Source organism: Silurus aristotelis, assembly GCF_946808225.1.
Source record: "Silurus aristotelis genome assembly, chromosome: 2".
Lineage (NCBI taxonomy): Eukaryota > Metazoa > Chordata > Actinopteri > Siluriformes > Siluridae > Silurus > Silurus aristotelis.
The window spans coordinates 28,128,951-28,151,616 of record NC_139575.1 but is presented as its reverse complement, the minus strand read 5'-3'; the positions used below and the strand labels follow the sequence as shown (position 1 = coordinate 28,151,616).

Here is a 22,666-nt window from a genome sequence, read left to right as displayed (position 1 = left end):
CAACCATGTGGTGAGGTTTGTATATTTTCAGAAACATAAGCATACTTTACAGTTTTCAGCATGGACAAATGCTCCAAGATCTTACTACAAGTGTTTTTCAAACACTATTAGACATTATCAGAAGAGACACCATTATCCTTTTTTCAGAAGATGTAAACATTGTTTACTGTACATAAGCATATCCTGTTACTGTACATAAGCATAACCTGTATCCATAAACATACCCTGTATATACAATTTTTCCTATATATGTCTTTATCTTTATATATTTTTTATATTTTACATAGTTTATTGTTTTTATTTATCTGCCTTCTTTTTTTCTCTTGTTTTATCCCCCCCCCCCCCCCCCCCGTCCTATTCCCTCATGCCGGACAATCGTACAAAGCATTTCACTGCATGTCGTACTCTGTATGTATGTGTATGTGATATATAAAATTTGATTTGATTTGAACAAATATTATTCTTATTTTTTTAACACACACATATACATATATAATGTTAAAATAAGGCCCAGCATTCCCATTTGTTTCAGCTGAAAATATCACGCCATGTGTTATTCATCTCATATATTCATTTCTTCCCATTTTCACAAAGTCTGCCAGTAATTCTAGAGCTGGCTGTGAATGAGTAGGATGTGGATGCAGGAATGCACAGTAAAATCTGAGGGGGCTACCAGTCATTCACTGTCAGCACTGTCAGCGCTGTCAAGTGAGACTGCAGGGCCAATTAGGGAACAAAAAGTGAGTCACTCCCTAAAAATCTTACTAAAAAGTAGAAGATTTATTTATTTTATTTTATTTTGAAATTTACTTTATAATGTATTATTATTTGTTAATATGCAGGTAAAATATTTATATATTTTATTATCTATATATTTTTGAATAGAATCAGAACACCCAGATTTGATTGACAAATGCACTTCACTAACACCATAGATGGCAGAACATCTGACAGAACAATGCTGTCACTGTATTTGTTTTCTGAACATTTCTTGACTGTGTCACAAATTCCTGCTCCTAGTTTTGATTTGTTAGTTTATTTTTACCCTCTCTCTGTAAATCAGTTTCGTCTCATCCACGCTATGGAGCGGTACAAATCCTGGATTTCCATACATTTATCTTCTCTATGCCTAATTTTTTACTCCCTGGTTTTGGATAATGCTTGATTTCTTTTAAATTGATTATGGATTATCTGTGTATGTTTTTGCCTGGCTGATTTCTGACCACTGCCTGGAATAATGATAATGAATAACAATTTACCTCAATAAGATAAAATAGTTTCCTGCTGCCTCCACTATATACTAATTGTTTTACTGATTTAACTGGTGGGAAAATTCAGATTCCCACCTTTGATAGAAAAGAGGAACATTTCCATTTGAACATTTAATGCTGTTATCAGCAGACACATGTAATGTCACACCCGGTGAGACCACAAAACCCCTCGATAGGACAAGACTGAAAGAGAAAGGAGGGATAAAGCATGAGACCTACATGCAAAGGTAAGACTGGCCTTGCGGCTTACGATGGTCCCAAATGAGTTGGAGGCAAAACATTGGTAGATCCCAGAGTCCTGGTCTTTGTTGAGCTGGGTGATGCGGAGGTTTCCACCAAAGAGAGTGTATCTCGAATCAAACGTTGGATCAATGCTGGTGCCATTGAGCTTCCACCTAAAACAGAAAGACCAAATAACAGAATGAGGTCATATGTATGCATTGGTGTAGGTTTCATGAAAAAACTGATCATAACAGAAGATTAAACACATGCTTATTGACATTTATTTTAATCCACATTGGCAATTTCAGTTGCTTCTATTTATCATGACATGATCACATCTAGTATTATTCTACAAATTATACAGTAACGACAATGCACTGAAATATTTTGTGTGTGAATATAATTCCAAATCTTAACCATCCAACCACTGAGCCGGATTTTGACTGGGCCACAATAAAGTGCACAACTTCTACTCATCCATCTTGCTTGAAACCCAGTCAAACCGCATCAAAAAGGGACTTAATCACAGTGGAGGAGCAATTAAAACTAATAGGTGCAGTGAGCATTTGGCAGGCCTGAGCTCTATAGAGGGCTAGGTGATCATTGCACAAATTTGCCTGATCACTGAAGGATGTAATTTAGTCATGATGGCAGCCGATTCTTCTCTTCCCTTATTAAAGCAAATGAAACGCAAAAATCAATATCGCTAAATTCCATGCTGCTCTTGCTCGGGATCTAAGTCATCATTCATGTGCAAAGCATCGCTTTCAAAATATGATTAACTCTTGTTGGATTGACAGTGTCCACAAAAGGTTAACCGAAAACAGTGTCGAGGAAAACGGCACATTTTATAACGCATAAATGGATAAATTTCCCCTGTTATGGTTTGTTGTCTGTAATTTCTATATACCTCATTGGCTATGTGATATCTGTGAAAACAACTCAGTGTTTGCTTTTGGCTGTTTGTTGTACACGGATGCATTTCATTTTCCTAAACAAAAACAACATCCCTCTAATGCCGGAAATAGGCAGGCCATTTGCGCGTATACAAAATTGTACATGCAAAATTGGGTTCCTCTGGCCATGCTGTATCCTACCAGGATATCTTTGTTCTAAGGAGTGTTATTAAAATAACATCACATCACAGTCATCATTACTCTGGCACAAAAAAGAATGCATAATACCAAAATGTGCATTTCAGCTCATAATATAATAAAACAGATTGAACCACCAGGCACTCAATAACGCTCTCTTTTTTTTAATAAAGTTCAGTAAACAGACAGTAGTTGTTTTTACCTGTGTTATGTAGATGTTATTATCATGCTTTGCCTAGGACACTTTGGATATTTGATATGGTATGGTAAACATACTACACAGTTAAATATAAGTAAATGATAGGTTTCTCCTTAAACATCTTAATTATTTATGATAGTTTTCATATTTTTGAAATAATTAAACATTTGTAGGTAGTTTTTGAGAGATCTTAGAATTATTTGTTTTTCTTATAATCTTTGTGACTTAACAAAAAAAACTAAACTTTAAAAATCTTACTATTCACCATTAAATTCATTATTAAACTCAAACATGGATGTGGTGCTTAATGAAAGTGTACTGGAGAAAAAAACAAACAAACTTGAATTCGCTGTAATCCCATTTAGAGTTTGCCAAAAGGCATGTTGAGAGTCAAGAAATGTGAAAAGAATTGTTTAAATTAATGTCCTAATTACAAGGAAAGCATAGACAATCTATACAATTATCTATCTATCTATCTATCTATCTATCTATCTATCTATCTATCTATCTATCTATCTATCTATCTATCTATCTATCTATCTATCTATCTATCTATCTATCTATTTATCTATCTATCTATCTATCTGTCTATCTGTCTGTCTGTCTGTCTGTCTGTCTGTCTGTCTGTCTGTCTGTCTGTCTGTCTGTCTGTCTGTCTGTTCCTATACTTTTGCTCACTTACACATTTAGTGCCATATCCAAAATTGCTTACCACATCGAAATCTAAATATCTGAAAACCAAAGATTAATCTATGTCATATTATCATATTATGGTCATGATATAATGTTGCATTTAAACGATATATTCATATTCTTTCAATCTAAAAAACTAAATGTCTTCAGTATATAACAAAAACAATAATTGGGTTTTGAACTGCATCTCTATAATAAAGAATCCATAATTCACATATAATGTGTTGAATGTGTAATAAATAAAATTCTAATTATTATGCTAGGCTCAGTTTGAATGCACGGTTAAGTGACTTATTGCACCGTGGTGATCCACCAAAGGGTGAAAGTAGACCCAGTATTAAGAATAACGACATCAAAATGGAGCATTACTTCTAATATTACAATCCATTCTAACTAGTAATGGAGCCCTGCTCCTGGTGGACTTGCCTCCTGGGGAGTTTAATTCCAATTGTAATGTAACACAACTAATCAGGCTGTGAGGTCTTGAGAGGAATCTGAACAGTGAAGCAAATGTGTTAGATTAGGGTTGAAACGAAAGTCTGCTAGAGGGAATAGACAATGCACACTTTAGTGATTTCTTAGCTCCTACACCTTTGGTTCTGCTATCCAAAATGAGTGTTAATGCAGAGAAATGCCAAAATGCAGTGGGAAAAAAATTATTGGACTTGGTCATAGACACCACCAACAACAACAACAAAAAAGCTATTGTCTTATAATTACATAAAAAAAAATGTCCTATCAGACATCTGTGGGCTGCGAATGAGCAAGTGACACTACACAATGTGTACTTGTGAATTTAACCCAAGTCTGTGTTTAGACAGAACTGACCACCTGGTGCTAAACACGATGCTTGATGACAGGACGTCCAGCGTTTCCTTTCTTCAAATTATTTCAATAACAAGTTTTCACACCACAAATTTCACTGAAAGCAATTTGGCATGAACAACTTTTCATTACAGATACATTGTCAGACATTGTTACTGAAAAGAAATGGAGGGCAACAATGGAAGAGAGATAGAGTGAGAGAGAGAGAGAGAGAGAGAGAGAGAGAGAGAGAGAGAGAGAGAGAAAGAGAGGGAGAAAGAGAGGGAGAAAGAGAGGGAGAAAGAAAACAAAGCCAAACAAAAGACATACATGATTCCAATCTAAAAACATTTCATTATTCATGTGGTTTATTTATAATTTGAATATATTTCTTGATATAATTAATTTTACTTTATGTGATAAGCTATAGCTTTTTTGGAAGTTAATAATAATGATAATAATAGCACTACTTATTATGCTAAGAACCTTAACATACACTTAATGTTAGGGTAAAAGAAGATTAACTTATTTCTTAATATGACTAGTTTATAAAAATATTATATTATATATTACATTATTAAAACAATTATTATTGGTTTATAACATTAAAAATAATTACATTCGCATTTATAAAACATGCTGTATTTTCGACAATTCTTTCATGTAAGGCTTCATAAATACAGTGATCTCAATCTAGAAAATCTAATCAAAAATACAGTGATCTCAATCTTAAACTGGCAACTAATAATGATAACTGAGGATTTTTCTTTTTTTTGTTCATATAAAGACAAAGCCACATAAAACCTCTAAAGGAATAGGTTCTGAAAAATATGACAGGTTAATAAAAATAAAAAAAAGGAAAAAAAAACTTTTTGAATTACTGATATACCAGAAACAACGTAAGGCTACAGCATGACTTTCCCATAGCAGAAAACTTACTTGTGATTACTTTCTAATTATCTTTATCTTTCAAATACTTAATCCAATGCAGCAGGCTAATTGAACATTTCAGCTGATGTTTGGACATTTGTCAACATTAATAAAACAATTAACTGATAGATATATATTTGATTATTGTATATTAAGATTTTTAGATTTCTAAACTCTTTTAAACGCTTTACATTTACCTTGACAGGAAAAAAAGACATTGTGTGGACACATCTGCAGTGGGAAACCGAAAGACAAGAAATTACAAATATAAGATGAAAAGAAGGGGTGTGGCTTCCAGAGTTTTAGTTCGAACACAACACATCTGTTTAGTTCATTCTAGCTGTTTTTTTTTTTTGCCGCACTGAATATTTTTATTGAAAAATAAAATAACTATGACCGTCTGCCTAGTATAATACTGTCTGTCCCTCTTTCCCATGTCGATGCTAACGCACCAAACACTTTTCACCCAGGACTGTATAATTTATTATTATTGTTATTAGTTATAAGTTAGCAGTTTTTAGCATAACTTGTGCAATATTTTCTTATTCTGACAATCCTGTTTGCATTGTTTTGCCCTAAAATCCAAGTTCCACTGCACATATATTTCATTGTACATATTTTCATATTATTATATTTAAGTGCAATTATCTTTTGTTTATTATTTTGTTTATTCTTACATCGTCTTATTAATGCTGGTCTTTGAGAGCTACCAAACAAATTCTATTGTATTACTACAATGACAATAAACTCTCTAAAGTCTAATATTGTGTCAGGTCTCCTTTTGAGCCCTGAAGGTGTGCTGTGGTATCTGGAACGAAAATATTATCAGCAGATCCTGAAAGTCCTGAAAGTTGCGGGGAGGGGCCTCCATGGATCGGACTTGTTTGTCCAGCACATCCCACAGATGCTTGATTGGATTGAGATCTGGGGAATTTGGAGGCCAAGCCAACTCCTCAAACTCGTTGTTGTGCTCCTCAAACCGTTCCTGAACCATTTTTGCTTTGTGTCAGGGTGCATTATTTTGCTGAAAGAGGCCACAGCCATCAGGGAATAAAATTTCCATGAAAGGGTATACATGGTCTGCAACAGTGCTTAGGTAGGTGGTATGTGTAAAGTAACATTCATATGGATAGCCAGACCCAGGGTTTCCTAGCAGAACATTGACCAAGCATCTCCCTGCCTCTACTGGCATGCCTTATGCTCATAGTGCATCCTGGTGCCCTGTGTTCCGCAGGTAAGCGATGCAAACGCCCCCGGCCATCTACATGATTTAAAAGAAAACGTGATTAATCAAACCAGACCAGTTCTAATGCTCACATGTTCATTGCTGGAGCTTTCGGCAGTGGACAGGGGTCAGCGCGGGTACCCTGTATATTCTGTGCTACGCAGCTCCATATGCAACAAACTGCAATGCACTGTGTATTCTGACACCTTCTATCCGAACCAACATTTACTTTCTTCAGCAATTTGACTTTTTTTTTTAATTTTAATTTGATTTCATATGTTGGATTAACCCACATGGGCCTACGCTCTCCGCATGCATCAATTGAGCCTTGGCCGCCCATGACCCTGTCATTGATTCACCACTGTTTCTTCCTTAGACCACTTCTGATACTGACCACTGCAGACCAGGAACACCCCACAAGAGCTGCAGTTTTGGAGATGCATTGACCCAGTCGTCTAGCCATCAAAATTTGGCCCTTGTCAACTTTAAGGACAAAATGTTCACTTCCTCCCTAAAGAATCCCACCAACTAACAGGTGCCATGATGAAGAGATAATCAGTGTTATTCACTTTACCTGTCAGTGGTCATAATGTTATGCCTGATCGGTCTGTATATATATATATATATATATATATATATATATATATATATATATATATATATATACACACAGAAACATACATATCTGCAGTGTCAACAGCGCTATCAAATGGAGACACTGTTTTAGTAATAAGAGAAGATGCCCCAAAGGCATCATCAGCATTGTTGTACAATAACAATGGTGCATGCTTTACTGATGTCCTGTGTTTGAAGGCAATATGCAAAACTGTATAAGTAAAGGCAATCAAAAGCACCCTGATCTAATCCGTTTACCCATCTAGTTACTTTTCAGACATTATGTCAATATTATGATGAAAACATCTGGCTTTGGGGACAGTAAGACATTTTATCTTAAAACTTCTTTGTTTACCATCTGAAGGTAAACTGAAAAACTGACGAGACAAACATGAGCCAGCTGTCTTTGCAGAAACGCTAGGAAACACAGGTTTCATTTATCTCCAGGGCTCTATGAGCGTAAATTGACTGAGGAATGAAATGACTTTTGCGAGAGGGAGGGCAGGTTAGCTTCTCAGGCTAAAATGGCTAACAGCACGATAATGAGTGCGACAGGTTTAGCGCGACGGCTTGCAGTTTAATGACTTTTGAAAGTGATGGACCTGGGAGCTGCCAGGAGGAAGACGTTCACCTTGAGGCCAGGTGATTTGGCCAAGCTGACAGGAAACGGGAAGCGGCTTATTAGATCGTCCATTAGGCTACCTCAATCCTGGGGAAGCAAAATAGACCTGTCTGTACACAGAAACCTCAGCTGCTGAAGTGAAGAAAACCACATTGATCTGTACAAGACACTTCGGTGGACAGACCATACATGGCTTTTACTTAATTAATCAACTATTTGTTTGAGAAGCTGCACTGTGTTAAAGTCATGCAAGAATCTACATTAACTCGTACCCATACCGGATTTTAAGCAAAAGGAAACAGCATTCTTCCAATACCATTACAGGTAGTAGTCAACTTACGACCTATGCAACTTACGACCATTCGACTTTACGACCACAATCGCTAGCTGCGTCGTACGTTATTTTTTTACCAGCTTCCGGCATAATTTCACAGTACTGTACATATAGCCTACTCTACTTATGACCAAAACGTGTTACGAGTGTCGTACGCCACGGGGACAGTGCGTACCAGCTTCCGGCATCATTTCACAGAACTGTACATATAGCCTACTCTACTTACGACCAAATCGTGTTACGACCGAATTTGTCGGTCCCAATTGTGGTCGTAAGTCGACGACTACCTGTACTTTTTTCTCAAATTTTCCATTTGACTTCTTCTTAATTTTCTAATTAGGCAAGTGCCCATTTTATGGGGTACAGTAATACCATATTGTATACAGTAATATTTGATTGTATATTGTATAATCATTTCATTATAAAGTATAAAGTGGTTATATTGAAACCTGACATTATTATTTTGCATCTAGACGCTTTACTGGAATAATTAGGAATGACAGAAAAGGCACTGACCTCATTTGTACACAATTAAAATGCTTAAAAAAGTAATAAACATTCCTGTATTACTTAAGTAAATATTTCAGATTACTTTTTTTTGATTGGGTTTGAAATTGCAAGTTAATGATTTATTATGAGTAGAACAAACTCACACACACATACGCACACACACACACTTACACACACACAATCACCTGTAAAATGGTGGAGGCTGTCCTTGAGCTTCGCAACTAAACACAACCTCTTGGCTTTTCTCCAAGGAGTCCACTGGGAATACAATGCTGCCAGGCTGCTTGGTGATAATGGGAGACTGCAAGACATTGTCCACTGTTAGAGAAAGAGAAATAAGAGAAATGATAAGCAAATTACATTCGCATACTGCCAGCCTGCTTGCAAAACAAGCAGTCAGGAACTGACTTAGCTTAGAAGACCATTAGAGAGAGAAAACCACAAGGAGGTAAAAACGTATCAATTGACGTTGCTTGATACCACTGTCTAGGCAACGGCTTTAGGGAAGGTTTTTTTTATTTATTTTTTTTTTTTATGTCAATTTGCATTACACTTTAGCTAACACTGTAGTAGTGGTAGTGTTACTGCCAATGAGTGAGCAAATAGAGTTGTGGTTTGTTGTTCTGTCTAAAATGTCAAAATGATGAGATTCCTCTAGTCCAGCAAGTCTTTTACTGTGCTGTGTCGCACTCAATAGCGATGCTAGTGGAAGAAAAGAACCACAATATTTTTATTTAATTTTTATCATTCTTTACTAATTCACCATACACACAAAAACACTTTTACAGGTTTGGGGAGCCTTTTAATAGCAAGTTTCTAAACATGCATTCACACTTAAGGCAGATAAAGGTTACTAGTTCAGTTGCCATAGCAATAAATTGTTCCTAATTGCACTAGAATTCTTTTGTATCTATTTATATTTTAAGATTTCCTTATTTGTTTGCTAAGTGTCTGTTGTGTGTTTAGTACCATGTTCTCCTTTCTCTTTTTTGCTTTATGTATAATTCTTCTTTTGTCTTTGTCTGTTGTATTTGTTTGCTTTGTTTATTTAAAAGCCTGCACTTGTATCCATGTCCACAATCAGGCATACCTGTTTTTCAGTTTAAGTTTTTCAATTGTGTATTTCCAGGACAGTTGTCTTGAAGCTCTAAGAAGGCTTTCTACTATGATTGAGTTGTGGTTACCTTCAAGCCCAAGTGTTCACACAATAAATCAAATTATAGGAGTAGTTCCCCCACAAGTGGATGGTTACATTATTGATATGCTTAATAATGCTATTACCTTATTACCACTATAAATTAGGCAACAAAAAAGGGAAAAAAAGGAAAAATAACTGTCAAGCATTTGTTACACCATCCATATTAAAAGGTTTTAGGCTAACGCATTTATTTATTTATTTATTTTTGTGGCAAGGCCTTTTAGGAAAAACCAAGTGTCTTTACAGTATGGGTTGGATTTATCTAGTGCAAAGTACAGCATGCAAAACAAGTGCAAACAGACTCTTAAGCTAGTTTAAGTAGTGTGAAATGTTCCAAAGGTCAGCTGGCTTACAATCAAGCAGCAGGAGCTCTGCGTTTCCACTCCAAACCCCTGAACTAGCACTGCTCATTTGAGTTCCATGCACAAAAGTGTAAAAGCTTTTTAGCAGCAGGGGTTCTCCATGCAATACTCTACAATAAATTAATGATAGAACTTCTAAAAAACAAAACAAAAAAAAATGCCAAGTTTGTCATATGCTGCTTGTGCATTCTTTCAATATAGAATGTTAATTTTGTATTCTCGATTTGCCGTGGTGGCATAAAATGTGACCTCAGATCTCAGTTCTTTAATGTCCTGGTGTGTTGGCAAATCCTCTCTGGTGTCCTGATTATGAGTTAGTAGGAATGAATCACACTGTCACAAAGAAGGTAAGGACTGAATCAGTGATTGAAGCATGTAACTGGCTTTTGACTGTGTGTGTACATTTATATATTTATTTAATCTGGCTCTGAAATTCATGGCTTTTATTTCATCTTATACCAAATTACAATCATACTGAAATGTCTAATACTCATAGCTCACAGTGCCAGCAGTCACATTATCAATCCTTTTTTGTTTGTTTGTTTGTTTGTTTTTTTGCACTTTTGCATTTAGTGCATTTAATTGCCATATAATATAACTCTTTCGGCTTCTCCCATTAGGGGGCGCCACGGCGGATCCTCCGCATGTTTGATTTGGCACATGTTTTTACGCTGGATGCCCTTCCTAACGCAACCCTCCCCATTTATCCGGGCTTGGGACCGGCACTAAGAGGTGGCTGGGGTTGGTTCCCTGACCGGGGATCAAACCCGGGTCGCAGCGGTGAGAGCGCTGCATCCTAACCACTAGACCACCAGGGGCAGTGCATTTATTACATTAAAATACAAAAAAAAAATCTTAAATTAAAATGTAATGATCAGTTTTAAATTACTTTAAAAAAAGTTAAACACACTGTATAGTGTTTTCTTTATTTGTTTAGTTCGAAATGATCACAAACAAAAAAGGTTGCCTAATTACGTTACATTTTTTTCTCGCAATTCCGACTTTATTACACACAATTCCGACTTTAGTTCTCATAAACCTCCAACATTTCTGGTGCCCTAAAGTTTATAAATTGCATATTAGTGAAGTGAGATGAACATGAATGTCTTTCTTTCTTTCTTTCTTTCTTCTTTCTTTCTTTCTTTCTTTCTTTCTTTCTTTCTTTCTTTCTTTCTTTCTTTCTTTCTTTCTTTCTTTCTTTCTTTCTTTCTTTCTTTCTTTCTTTCTTTCTTTCTTTCTTTCCTTCTTTTTTCCTGTATAACTGACAACATTTTTTAAAAGGATTATAGCATAAAACAGATGTATTCTCAACAGGTCTGGTGTTTAATTATTCTTGTGGTTTGAATATTCAGCAGAATAGGATCTGTTGCTGTTGAAAACATCAGCATATTTTTTTTACAAATCACCTCTGCCTTTGCATCTGTCTGTAAATTACAAAAATAGAGCCATGCAGGGTTTACACTTTTTTGTTTGTTTTGTTATAAGATAAACCATCTCTTTTCTTTTTTGAAAGCCAATTATACTATTTAAGTAACCTTGAAAGATGGGAGGGGGCAGGCCCAGTATCATTTATCAAACAGAAAAACGCAGGTGGTTTAACCAAGCCTTGATAGTTTATTAGTTTATTATATGTATTATTTTTTATTTTTAAAACAGGACAGACAATTAGTGTTTAAAAAAAAATGCACACTGATCAGCCACACAATTCAACTACCAACCTAAAACTGTCCAAATGTTTATTGTGCTGCCAAAGCAGTTCTGCCTAAACTCACATATGTATTCCACAAGACCTCTTGTCTTCAAGGTGTGCTGTGGTCTCTAGCAACAAGACATTAGCAGCAGATCCTTTAAGACCTGTTAGTTGGGAGGTGGAGCATGCATGGATTACACATGTCTGTCTAGCAATCAACACCCTGAACTCTCATTTTCCTCAAACCATTTCTGAAAATCGTTTTGTATTGTGGCAGGGTGCATTATTCTGTTTAACGAAGTCACTGGCATTAAGAAACACAGATACCATGAAAAGGTATAACTTGTTCTGCAACAGTGTTTAAGCAGGTGGTATTTGTCAAGGTGAGAGCCACATTAATTCCAGCCCCCAATTTATCCAGCATAACAAAGTATCACATTGTTTCTGTTGGTTTGCTGTATAGTGCATCCTGATGCCATCTCTGTCCCAGATAAGCGATACACCCACCCCGCCATCAAGATGATGTAAAATAAAATGTGATTCATCAGACCAGGCCAACTTTTTCCATCGCCTCATGTTCCATATCTGATGCTCCTGTGTCCATTGTACTGTGGGCTTTTTTTCAGAAGAAATGTGTATATTATCTAATGTGTAAATAATAAGAATTTTGATTAGATATGATTGCAAAATGATTACATGGTGTGCAGACACATTTATAATCAATAATAAGCAAATACAACACGTAAGTCACATTACATCTCATAAGAATGTGAGATGCATGAATTGACTATTATGTACCTAAAAGTGTTAGTTTCTGTGCTTTATTCTGTACCATCCTTTCAGAGGTTAGTGTTAGCAAAGACATTAGGAAGCTATTTTTCCCAGTAAGGTTGTTTGCAATGGTGTAGGCAAAAGAAAGTGCTTAGAAACCTGGTGAGTTGAACTACACAGTAACTTCAGAGAGCTTTGTATGCTGTAATTGGCCTTGTTTGGTCTCTCCAAACAGACACGTGTCATCCCAGCCTGTGCTACTTGGACTAATTCCCCCAGTAATATGACAGCCTGTCCAATGTGTAGAATCTCTCTACTCTCTAGGACAACTGGGATCTGACATAAACTAAAATGTTCTTTTGCTAATACATTGTTTAAGCTGTAAGTAGTGTATTGTAGAACAAGTATGTTGCAATTGCAAAAATATTCTGTCATAATTAATGTGGGGAAAGTATTTTGAGGAAAATGGACTACTGAGCATGGTAGACAATTGTTGGCATCCCTCAAGAGACAAAAAAACAAATCTATGAAATAATTGTTACAAACTGTCCATTCTTATTAGATTTTTCAGATTTCTTTTATATCTAATGTTGATTGCAACATTGTAAAAATATGACAAATATTTGATGTTTATGAAACGTCAAATTGGAATGTAGATTCCTTTCCTTTTACAGAAACACCAAAAGCAAACAACAATAACTCTACTATTATTATTTATTTATTTATTTATTTATTTATTTGTTTGTTTATTTATTTTATTATTATATTATTATTATTATAAGTAGTAGTAGTAGTATTTTATTGTTAACTAAATATACAGATGATTTGTTGATTCACTGTAGATATGAGATCGCAAAAAAAGCTCTTTGTAATTTTTTATATTTGGATGGGGAAGCATTCAACATAAAAGAGACAAATTGTTGGTGGCATGTACAAGGCTACAACTGGATAATGGATGCAAAAATATAATCAAGCAGTTGGACAGTTATCAGGAATTACTACCCGTCTCTGTGCAAAGATGGAAATTGCACAAAAATAGCCTTTTCTGAGCACAACCTGCAAAATGCGCCTGAAAATGGAATAAATGAATAAATAAATAAATACATATATAAATAAATAAAAAAATAAACAGTGAATGCAGTTTTGACCTTAAATATCAACTTGGGGCTTTTGAGGAGACTGACAGTAATAATATATATATATATATATATATATATATATATATATATATATATATATATATATATATATATATATATATATATATATATATATATATATACAGTGAGGAAAATAAGTATTTGAACACCCTGCTATTTTGCAAGTTCTCCCACTTAGAAATCATAGAGGGGTCCGAAATTGTCAATACCAAAGAGCTGTCCAAAGACACTAGAGACAAAATTGTACACCTCCACAGGGCTGGAAAGGGCTACGGGGAAATTGCCAAGCAGCTTGGTGAAAAAAGGTCCACTGTTGGAGCAATCATTAGAAAATGGAAGAAGCTAAACATGACTGTCAATCTCCCTCAGACTGGGGCTCCATGCAAGATCTCACCTCGTGGGGTCTCAATGATCCTAAGGAAGGTGAGAAATCAGCCCAGAACTACACGGGAGGAGCTGGTCAATGGCCTGAAAAGAGCTGGGACCACGGTTTCCAAGGTTACTGTTGGTAATACACTAAGACGTCATGGTTTGAAATCATGCATGGCACGGAAGGTTCCCCTGCTTAAACCAGCACATGTCCAGGCACGTTTTAAGTTTGCCAATGACCATTTGGATGATCCAGAGGAGTCATGGGAGAAAGTCATGTGGTCAGATGAGACCAAAATAGAGACCATATGAGACCATAATTCCACTAAACGTGTTTGGAGGAAGAAGAATGATGAGTACCATCCCAAGAACACCATCCCTACTGTGAAGCATGGGGGTGGTAGCATCATGCTTTGGGGTGTTTTTCTGCACATGGGACAGGGCGACTGCACTGTATTAAGGAGAGGATGACCGGGGCCATGTATTGCGAGATTTTGGGGAACAACCTCCTTCCCTCAGTTAGAGCATTGAAGATGGGTTGAGGCTGGGTCTTCCAACATGACAATGACCTGAAGCACACAGCCAGGATAACCAAGGAGTGGCTCTGTAAGAAGCATATCAAGGTTCTGGCATGGCCTAGCCAGTCTCCAGACCTAAACCCAATAGAGAATCTTTGGAGGGAGCTCAAACACCGTGTTTCTCAGTGACAGGCCAGAAACCTGACTGATCTAGAGAAGATCTGTGTGGAGGCGTGGGCCAAAATCCCTCCTGCAGTGTGTGCAAACCTGGTGAAAAACTACAGGAAACGTTTAACCTCTGTAATTGCAAACAAAGGCTTCTGTACCAAATATTAACATTGACTTTCTCAGGTGTTCAAATACTTATTTGCAGCTGTATCATACAAATAAATAGTTAAAAAATCATACATTGTGATTTCTGGATTTTTTTTTTTTTAGATTATGTCTCTCACAGTGGACATGCACCTACGATGATAATTTCAGACCCCTCCATGATTTCTAAGTGGGAGAAATATATATATATATATATATATATATATATATATATATATATATATATATATATATATAGACTGTACCACTAAAATAGCCCATAAGATGGCTACCTTTGCCTGGATATAAAGGTGTGATCATAAATGAAAGTTTCTTGACCCAATTCCTCCAAATGTACAAAGAAGTGGCTGATTTACCACCACAAATCAGTGTTTGGCAATGGCTGTCTGAGTCTGGAATCGAAGCCAATGGTCAGACATTACAGGGAGCTGCTCAGTTCTATTCTTCCCTACATGAAGGCTTCACCAAACATCGGCACACTTGTGGGAATGCCAAAAACTAGTAAATGGGAAAATCTGAACATTTTTCTGATCTGAATCTTTGAATCTCACTCAGCAAAATGAACAAGTCTAAATCTAAATTCAAGTCATTTGAGCAGAATAAAGTTGAAAAAATTTATTTTCAAAAGCCAGATTCCTCAAACATGAATTCCATACAAATATTCTTGATCATATTAAGAAGTAGAAAAAATAATGCAGCCACATACAACTATAAAAAATAGAAAAGAAATATTCACTCCTCAAATGATTCAGGTGTGTTTTGGCCTTACATATGTAACATCCTTTATTTCAAATGTAATAGCTCCATACAGGAGTTGTTTATCTTTCAAAGGCTTCTAGTCCGAATCGTTCATTTTTGTTTTCTGTACAGAGGCTGTGCGTTTGTCACGTGACAGATGAATGAAAGATTCGAACCAGAAGACATGGGAGGTGAACTAATTATTTCTATTTCCAGTACAGAGCGGTTTTCATGTTACAAACAAATGATGCGCAGGCAACACAAAATAAGCAAATCTTTTAGAAACCATTTGTTTGTCCCCAGTCATATCAAAGATTCATTAAAAATGAACAAATCGGTGATAAACAATCCATAACTACCAAAAACATTATTACATTATAAAGGCTATATTTCTCCTATACAGTGTCATTTACAGTTTTTCTCAGTTACTTTGTTTTTTTTTTTAAATCGTCCATAATATTTGCAAACCAGTAACTGCATTCTCAAACAATGTGCACAAACAACACAACACAACACATTGTATTTCATGCAAAAGCCTGTACCTTTCTCAAAATAGTTAGTTCATCTCTCAAAAGTAAGTAAGTATCCATTTTCAGAAATTGTAATTCGTGTTTTGCTCTGTTGCCAAATAAAGGTTCACAAGATACAGCTTTGACCTGCTTTAGAGAACTAGTTGATTATTGGTTGATCTGATGTGGTGCACTCCTCTTCATTAGTTACATTCAAAATTCATCTGCCTAACTGATCAATTTAAGTCAAATAAAAAAAAATAAAAAATGTATAGAAATTTTAGATGACAGATGATGACAACTGGTTTAACCATTTTGAATTCAATGACTTATGCAATGAACTGATGTTGAGATGTTTTGGGGGTTAAAAATATTTAGGTGAAACCAGAATAATATATTTTGATCATGACATAAACAACTGATAATGTAGGAAACAGCAGACAATTGTACACAATCAAGTAAATGAATGTGCAAAACATTCCCAATTTTATCAAAGCAACAAGAAATGTTCTTATGATGAGCACAAATTACTAAATTATGTGGACGTTGAACAAGTAGTTTTGAGAATTTATTTCTGATCCAAAGCAACTGAGAAAAACTTTAAGACCCACTTAAGTTCCTTAAATGTGCAACTAAAAAAAAATCTAATTGAAAGCTAAATGTGGAAAAAATAAGTTTTCTTTATTATAAACTATTACTAGTGCTCTGAATAGGGGGTGTTTTTAGTGTAAATGTATTCAAATATTTAGTAATTAACGGTAGAATTTTATATTTTATATTTAATATGTATTAAATGTATAAATGATTTAAATTCTCAGTGGATAAAATGGCAATTAGAATGTAATAAAGATTTCATTTTGGAATATGTCTTCTCTGGAGTTCACAAAAATGCATCAATCCACCACTACGTATAATCAAATTACAGCATACACACACACACACACACACACACACACACACACACACACACACACACACACACACACATACACATACACACACAAACACACACACACACACACACACACACACACACACACACACACACATATAAGCTGAAATATTTGACAATGTTTGCATCATGTCATGCTGCTTAGCAACCCCTGAGCACTAATTGCAAACACACCAGTTATTCAGTAGAGTCAAGGGTGCTCTATGGAAACTTCCACAGCACAAATTTGGCATGTTATTTAGGGCTGCAGAGAGATAGACAGCCCACTGAAGTTTTAATTAAAGCTGAGATCTTTGGAGGGAAGTTAAATGACACAGCCAGTACAATTATTCTAGAGCAGGTGCAGCACACCCTTTGGGACTAAGTGTCTATTCGCTGTTGCAACAGAACACTACCCGTTTCTCTGCATCTCTCATTTATTCCTGTCTTGATCAGCTTAATGTCCTGGGCCCAAAATTAATAATACACTCATACCACTCATTAAATAAATAAATAAATCAATTAATAAATAAATAAATAAACTCAGTAAATGAGGATGTATGTCTAGATTTTTAAAAAGAGTGTATTATATTTCTGACAATAGCCCCTTACCACAGCTTGTGAATTGCAATAGTTTATGAATTGTACCTGAAGAAAACGAAACCCAATTTATTTAAGCTAGGGCTTGCTGCAAAACACAACCAAGGGAGGGGAGGGGAGAGAAAACAAGTGAGCAAGAGAGCAGTGAAGACTGATTTGTCCTGATTGCATGAATAAAACATTTACTGATATTCATGTGCTCCCGGACGAAGGAATATGTGTCGAGCAAGCACAAACAAAACAGTAAAATGAACCTGGTGCTGCACTTGGTCAAAAAAAGGAAAAACAGTATGAGGGAGGTGGTGTAGAGGTAGTGGAAAGAAGAGAGTGCTGACATCATTGGTTAGCAGGGGGCTCACCAGCACCAGCATCTGGGGACAAGTTTGTGTTCATGCAACCTACAAGAAGAGTAATTGCGTCCCTCAAGACAGGGCAGGTGGGTCCACCTAGAGCCTGATAATGCTTTCTGTTACTCAGATACACTCTTGCCTTTCATCAACAAGAAACCTGGCTTACACTAATACTGCCATCAACGAGATATCTGCACTAATGAAGGCCTTAATGGAGTCAATAATGCAATAGTAAAAAGAGACCTGTCCAAGAAGGATGCCATATTTGTCAAACTATTCATTTTTGATTATCATACGTTTCTTGAGGGGGAAAAAACATCTAACAAAAACAATAATTTGCTATTTTGAAGTATTATGAAGTAGAAAAGTAACAACAAGACTGAATGGATTTCCTCAATAGGCTCTTAGAACGTTAGTGTTTGTTGAATGATTCTGAAATTAAAATGTATGCATTCAGTACAGCCAATTGGACGAATATAAATTACCAGGGAAGAGTACACTCTTGGCTTCTTTATTATACAGTCTACACAGGAAGAAAACTTGGTGAGTCAGCGCAAGAACATGCATGCAACATCTTTCAGCACATGATCAATACCTAATCAATACTAAATAACTAAACAAATACACAGTGCAACTTAACAGGACCTATCACATAACACATTATAATACAATCAGCTTATTTTGTGTATGTATAAAAAAGAACAATTAAGATAAACGGTACAAACAAAACAGAAGTTAACAGGCGATAGATAGATAGATAGATAGATAGATAGATAGATAGATAGATAGATAGATAGATAGATAGATAGATAGATAGATAGATAGATAGATAGATAGATAGATAGATAGATAGATTCTTTTAAAGGGTTATAATTTAGAATGTGCTTTATGTTGCGTAAACATAAATATGATTTGCACAAGGTGGTGTCATTTTACCAGCAGCACTAGATATTTGTTTTTTGAAAATGCTAAACTATAACTTAATACAGAAAATTAAAACCACACTATTCACACTACTCAGGTCAAACATGTACAGAAGACTGAATTTAATAACAGAATTATTCTTAATGCAAAGCATAGTTATATTTTATTGTTAGCAAATGACTGTAATTACTATATTTTTTTATGTTGTTTTTTTTCTTTATTCTTTTATTCCTTCTTCTTTTATCTTCTTGCTAGGTTTTATAAAAGCCCACTGAATCATTTGGTAAAAGGTTTTACACATTTATAAAATATTTGACACACTAATGGGGAAGGTTTTAAAGTACATCCTAGCTGCATTTGTTGCACACTGCATGGCCACCCTTAAATTCAAGCCTAGTTTGTAAGCACATTTATGTTCACCAACAGTGTGTCCAAAATCCATCTCAAGATGAGGTCATACCAACCTGTGATGTCAATTTCCGGCTTATTATATTTTTTTTTTAGTTATTTTTAGTCTGTCTTTCATGCACATTTTGTCTAATCATCACTAAATTTGACAAATATTATCTTCATAATAAGCCTCACAAGAGTTAACAAAATAATTGTATATACACCAAGCAGTTTGCCCATAAAGGCAATCAAATCGGATAGCAAAGCTATCAAATAAAATGTGAGGCTGCACCTCAGTATCAACTTTGCACAATTAACACAAAACTTCAGGACCATATAGAAAAATGGGAGTGGTGGCTCCAGCGGTTAAGGCGCTGGGTTACCGATCGGAAGGTCGGGGGTTTAAGCCCCGGTTTTGCCAAACTGCCACTCTTGGGCCCTTGAGCAAGGCCCTTAACCCTCTATGCTCCAGGGGACCCTTACGAGAAAAATAAATCAAGGGCCGTGACGTCGGAGCGACGTGGGGCCGCCTTCCCGTGGGCTCACCACCTGCAGGAGGGACCGTAAGGGACCGGTGCTGAGAGGATTGGGCAGCAGTCGAAGGCGGGGGCCTTGACAGCCCGTTTCCTGGACACGGAGAAGTGTCTGGGGAATCTGCTTAGACTGCTGCCCCCGTGACCCGAATTACGGATAAGCGGGAGAAGATGAATGAATGAACTTCAGGACCATACCCTGACGCTTGCAAGATCACTAACAATAATGACCACAGAACAAAGTAACAAATTTGTTCATCTATAACATTCCTCCTCCTAAGTTATTCTAATTAGCAATATAATGTTTAAAGGAAAGATTCACATGGAGAACAAAAAATGTGTAAATTTACATCTAATTCATGAGAACTATTTAAATAAACTTTCACTGTTTTTGAAGGAGCTTAGCAGGTAGGGGGTTTCCAATCATCTTGGAGAATAACTAACCATAGATATTCTGTGGATGTAGGTTGCTTCAAATCCTTCTTTCTCTTCATGTAAACCCAGACAGACACGATGAAGTTGAGATCAGGGCTCTGTGCTGGTAAAACCATCACTTCCAGGGCTCCTTGTTCTTCTCTATGCTAAAGATAGTTCTTTATGACATTGGCTGCATGTTTGGGGTCATTGTCCTGCTTTAGAATATATTTGGGGCCAATTAGACACCTCCCTGATTGTATTTCATGATGGATGAGTATCTGCCTGTATTTATCAAAATTGTTAACACTGTTAATCCTGACCAAATCTTCAACTCCATTTGCAGACATGCAGCCCCACACTTGCAAGGAATCTTCACCATACTTTACTGCAGACACTCAATATTGGACTGTTTTCGAGTCCTTCGGCAAAGAAACTGCCTCCTGCTACAGCCAAATATTTCTACACCATTTTTCTACACCTTAGTGCCAATGTTTCCATGCAGAGTTGAGTCACTTAGCCCATGTTGGAGGTTTTTCTATAAAATAGCCTAAAACCCCAGTCTTTTTGTAGAATCAAAATTTAAGAATTGATGCTGGTTTAAAGTCAAAAATGTATTTAGATTTTTCTTCTGTTCACTTACTTTGCAATTTGTAAATCGATAAAAAGAAACAATATAAAAAATATATATTTTCAAAAGCATTCTTACTTTATAGAATTTTCTTCACAACTGTCTTTTTCTTTTGCATAGCACTTTATACTACTATATACTTCATATAGAACTATACAAAGGTCTAATAAGCCACTTTTCATAACAAATAAATCTCATGATTATGGCTGTGTGGTATTTCCTCCAAAAACAGTAGCAAGTGTAGCTGTATTAGATTATCCATAAAAAATCCTAATAGCAAAATTCCTTATAAAACTGTATGAACTGCACCTGAGACTATGCATGGATATATGTATATATTAGCAATGCATGATAATCTTGTTTAGGAAATCCAATGTATTACATTTATATTAGTCAGAATTATGACAGCATTATTGCATGGCTTCTCTGCTTATGAAACTGAGCAAATGTTTTTAATAATTGTTAATTTATCACCTAGCCATAGTAGGAATTAAATAAATCAAGTAAATTAATTATACAATTGATCTCTAGCTTTTAATGCATTATACATATCAGAAAATAAATCATTTATTTCAAGATATTCAATGTGGTGTGCCTGGGACCTTATATAAACTTTATTCATTGTGGATTCCATCATACTTGGCAAACTGCACCAGCCAATGATTATGTGATGTATTTCACAGGGACTGAATAACCTTTATTTACACAATGTGAGTGCATCTCTTGCACCGTCCTCCCCTCCTTCCCTCTCTCCCTCCCTCCCTCCCTCCCTCCCTCCCTCCCTCTCTCTATCTCTCTTCCACTCTCTTTCTCTTTCAGCTCTTTCTGTCTGTATTTGAAGATAGAAGGCTTTCAAAACTAGCCCAGTAGATGAAATCTACATAGTTTGAAGAACATTTTTATTCTAGTTTCCAATGCTCTCTTAAGGTGATCAAGGATGTATGAAATGAAAATATCTACTTTGTGCAATCTCATCTACAAAGAAAAAAGCATTGATGTAATGTAATTGATGTAATGGAAGTATACCGAAGTAATCCTTGTGTGATTGAAAATACCAGTAAACATGGTGGTCAGCAAAGTTTCTGGTCTTTCCTTGTAAAAAAACAACAACAAAAAAACCCAATATAAATAAATAAATATATATATAAATAAATAAATAAATAAATAAATAAATAAATAAATAAATAAATAAATAAATAAATGAATGAATGAACAAATGAATAAGTATACTCTAAACATGAATGTATTAAAGCTATTTGGACAGACTTCTGGATTACATTGTGCTGTTAATCATCCTAAAAAAAAAAAATACAATTAATACTCATCAATTCACCATTTGCTTTACTTAAGTTTTTACTAAAACTTTTTCACCTTTTTTTTTTAGATAATTTGCTAATAAATTGCAGCAATACTGTATCAACTAGGTGTTTTCTCTGCACAAGCTATTCAAAGTCATACAGTATATGAAGCAAGGAGATAAGAAAAATGCTTGCTGTAAAGAAGAAATATCTTTATACGATCAGGCCAACAAATTAAATACAATTGAAAAAAAATACAAGGCGGTTCTGCCTAAATGTGTCAGTGATTCCTGTATAAGAATATTGACACTGCAAATTACTTACACGTTCCCTTTCCAGCAAAGCCTCCAACTTTATTCAGAGTTTCAGAATCGACTCCCAAATAGTTTGACATTTGATATTACTGTGTTTGGTAAGTGTAAATCGGT

The 22,666-nt window shown here is 35.6% G+C and overlaps 1 protein-coding gene across 1 annotated transcript in view; it reads right to left on the bottom strand.

Annotated features, from left to right (window-relative positions):
• cntn4 (contactin 4) overlaps positions 1-22,666 on the bottom strand; it is a 166,482-nt gene that overhangs the window by 115,336 nt on the left and 28,480 nt on the right. The window contains exons 3-4 of the mRNA XM_083531988.1: positions 8,705-8,837; positions 1,491-1,666 (exon numbers count right to left, since the gene is read on the bottom strand). Of these exons, the coding sequence (XP_083388114.1) occupies positions 1,491-1,666; positions 8,705-8,837 (309 nt within the window). The remainder of the gene's footprint in view (positions 1-1,490; positions 1,667-8,704; positions 8,838-22,666) is intronic.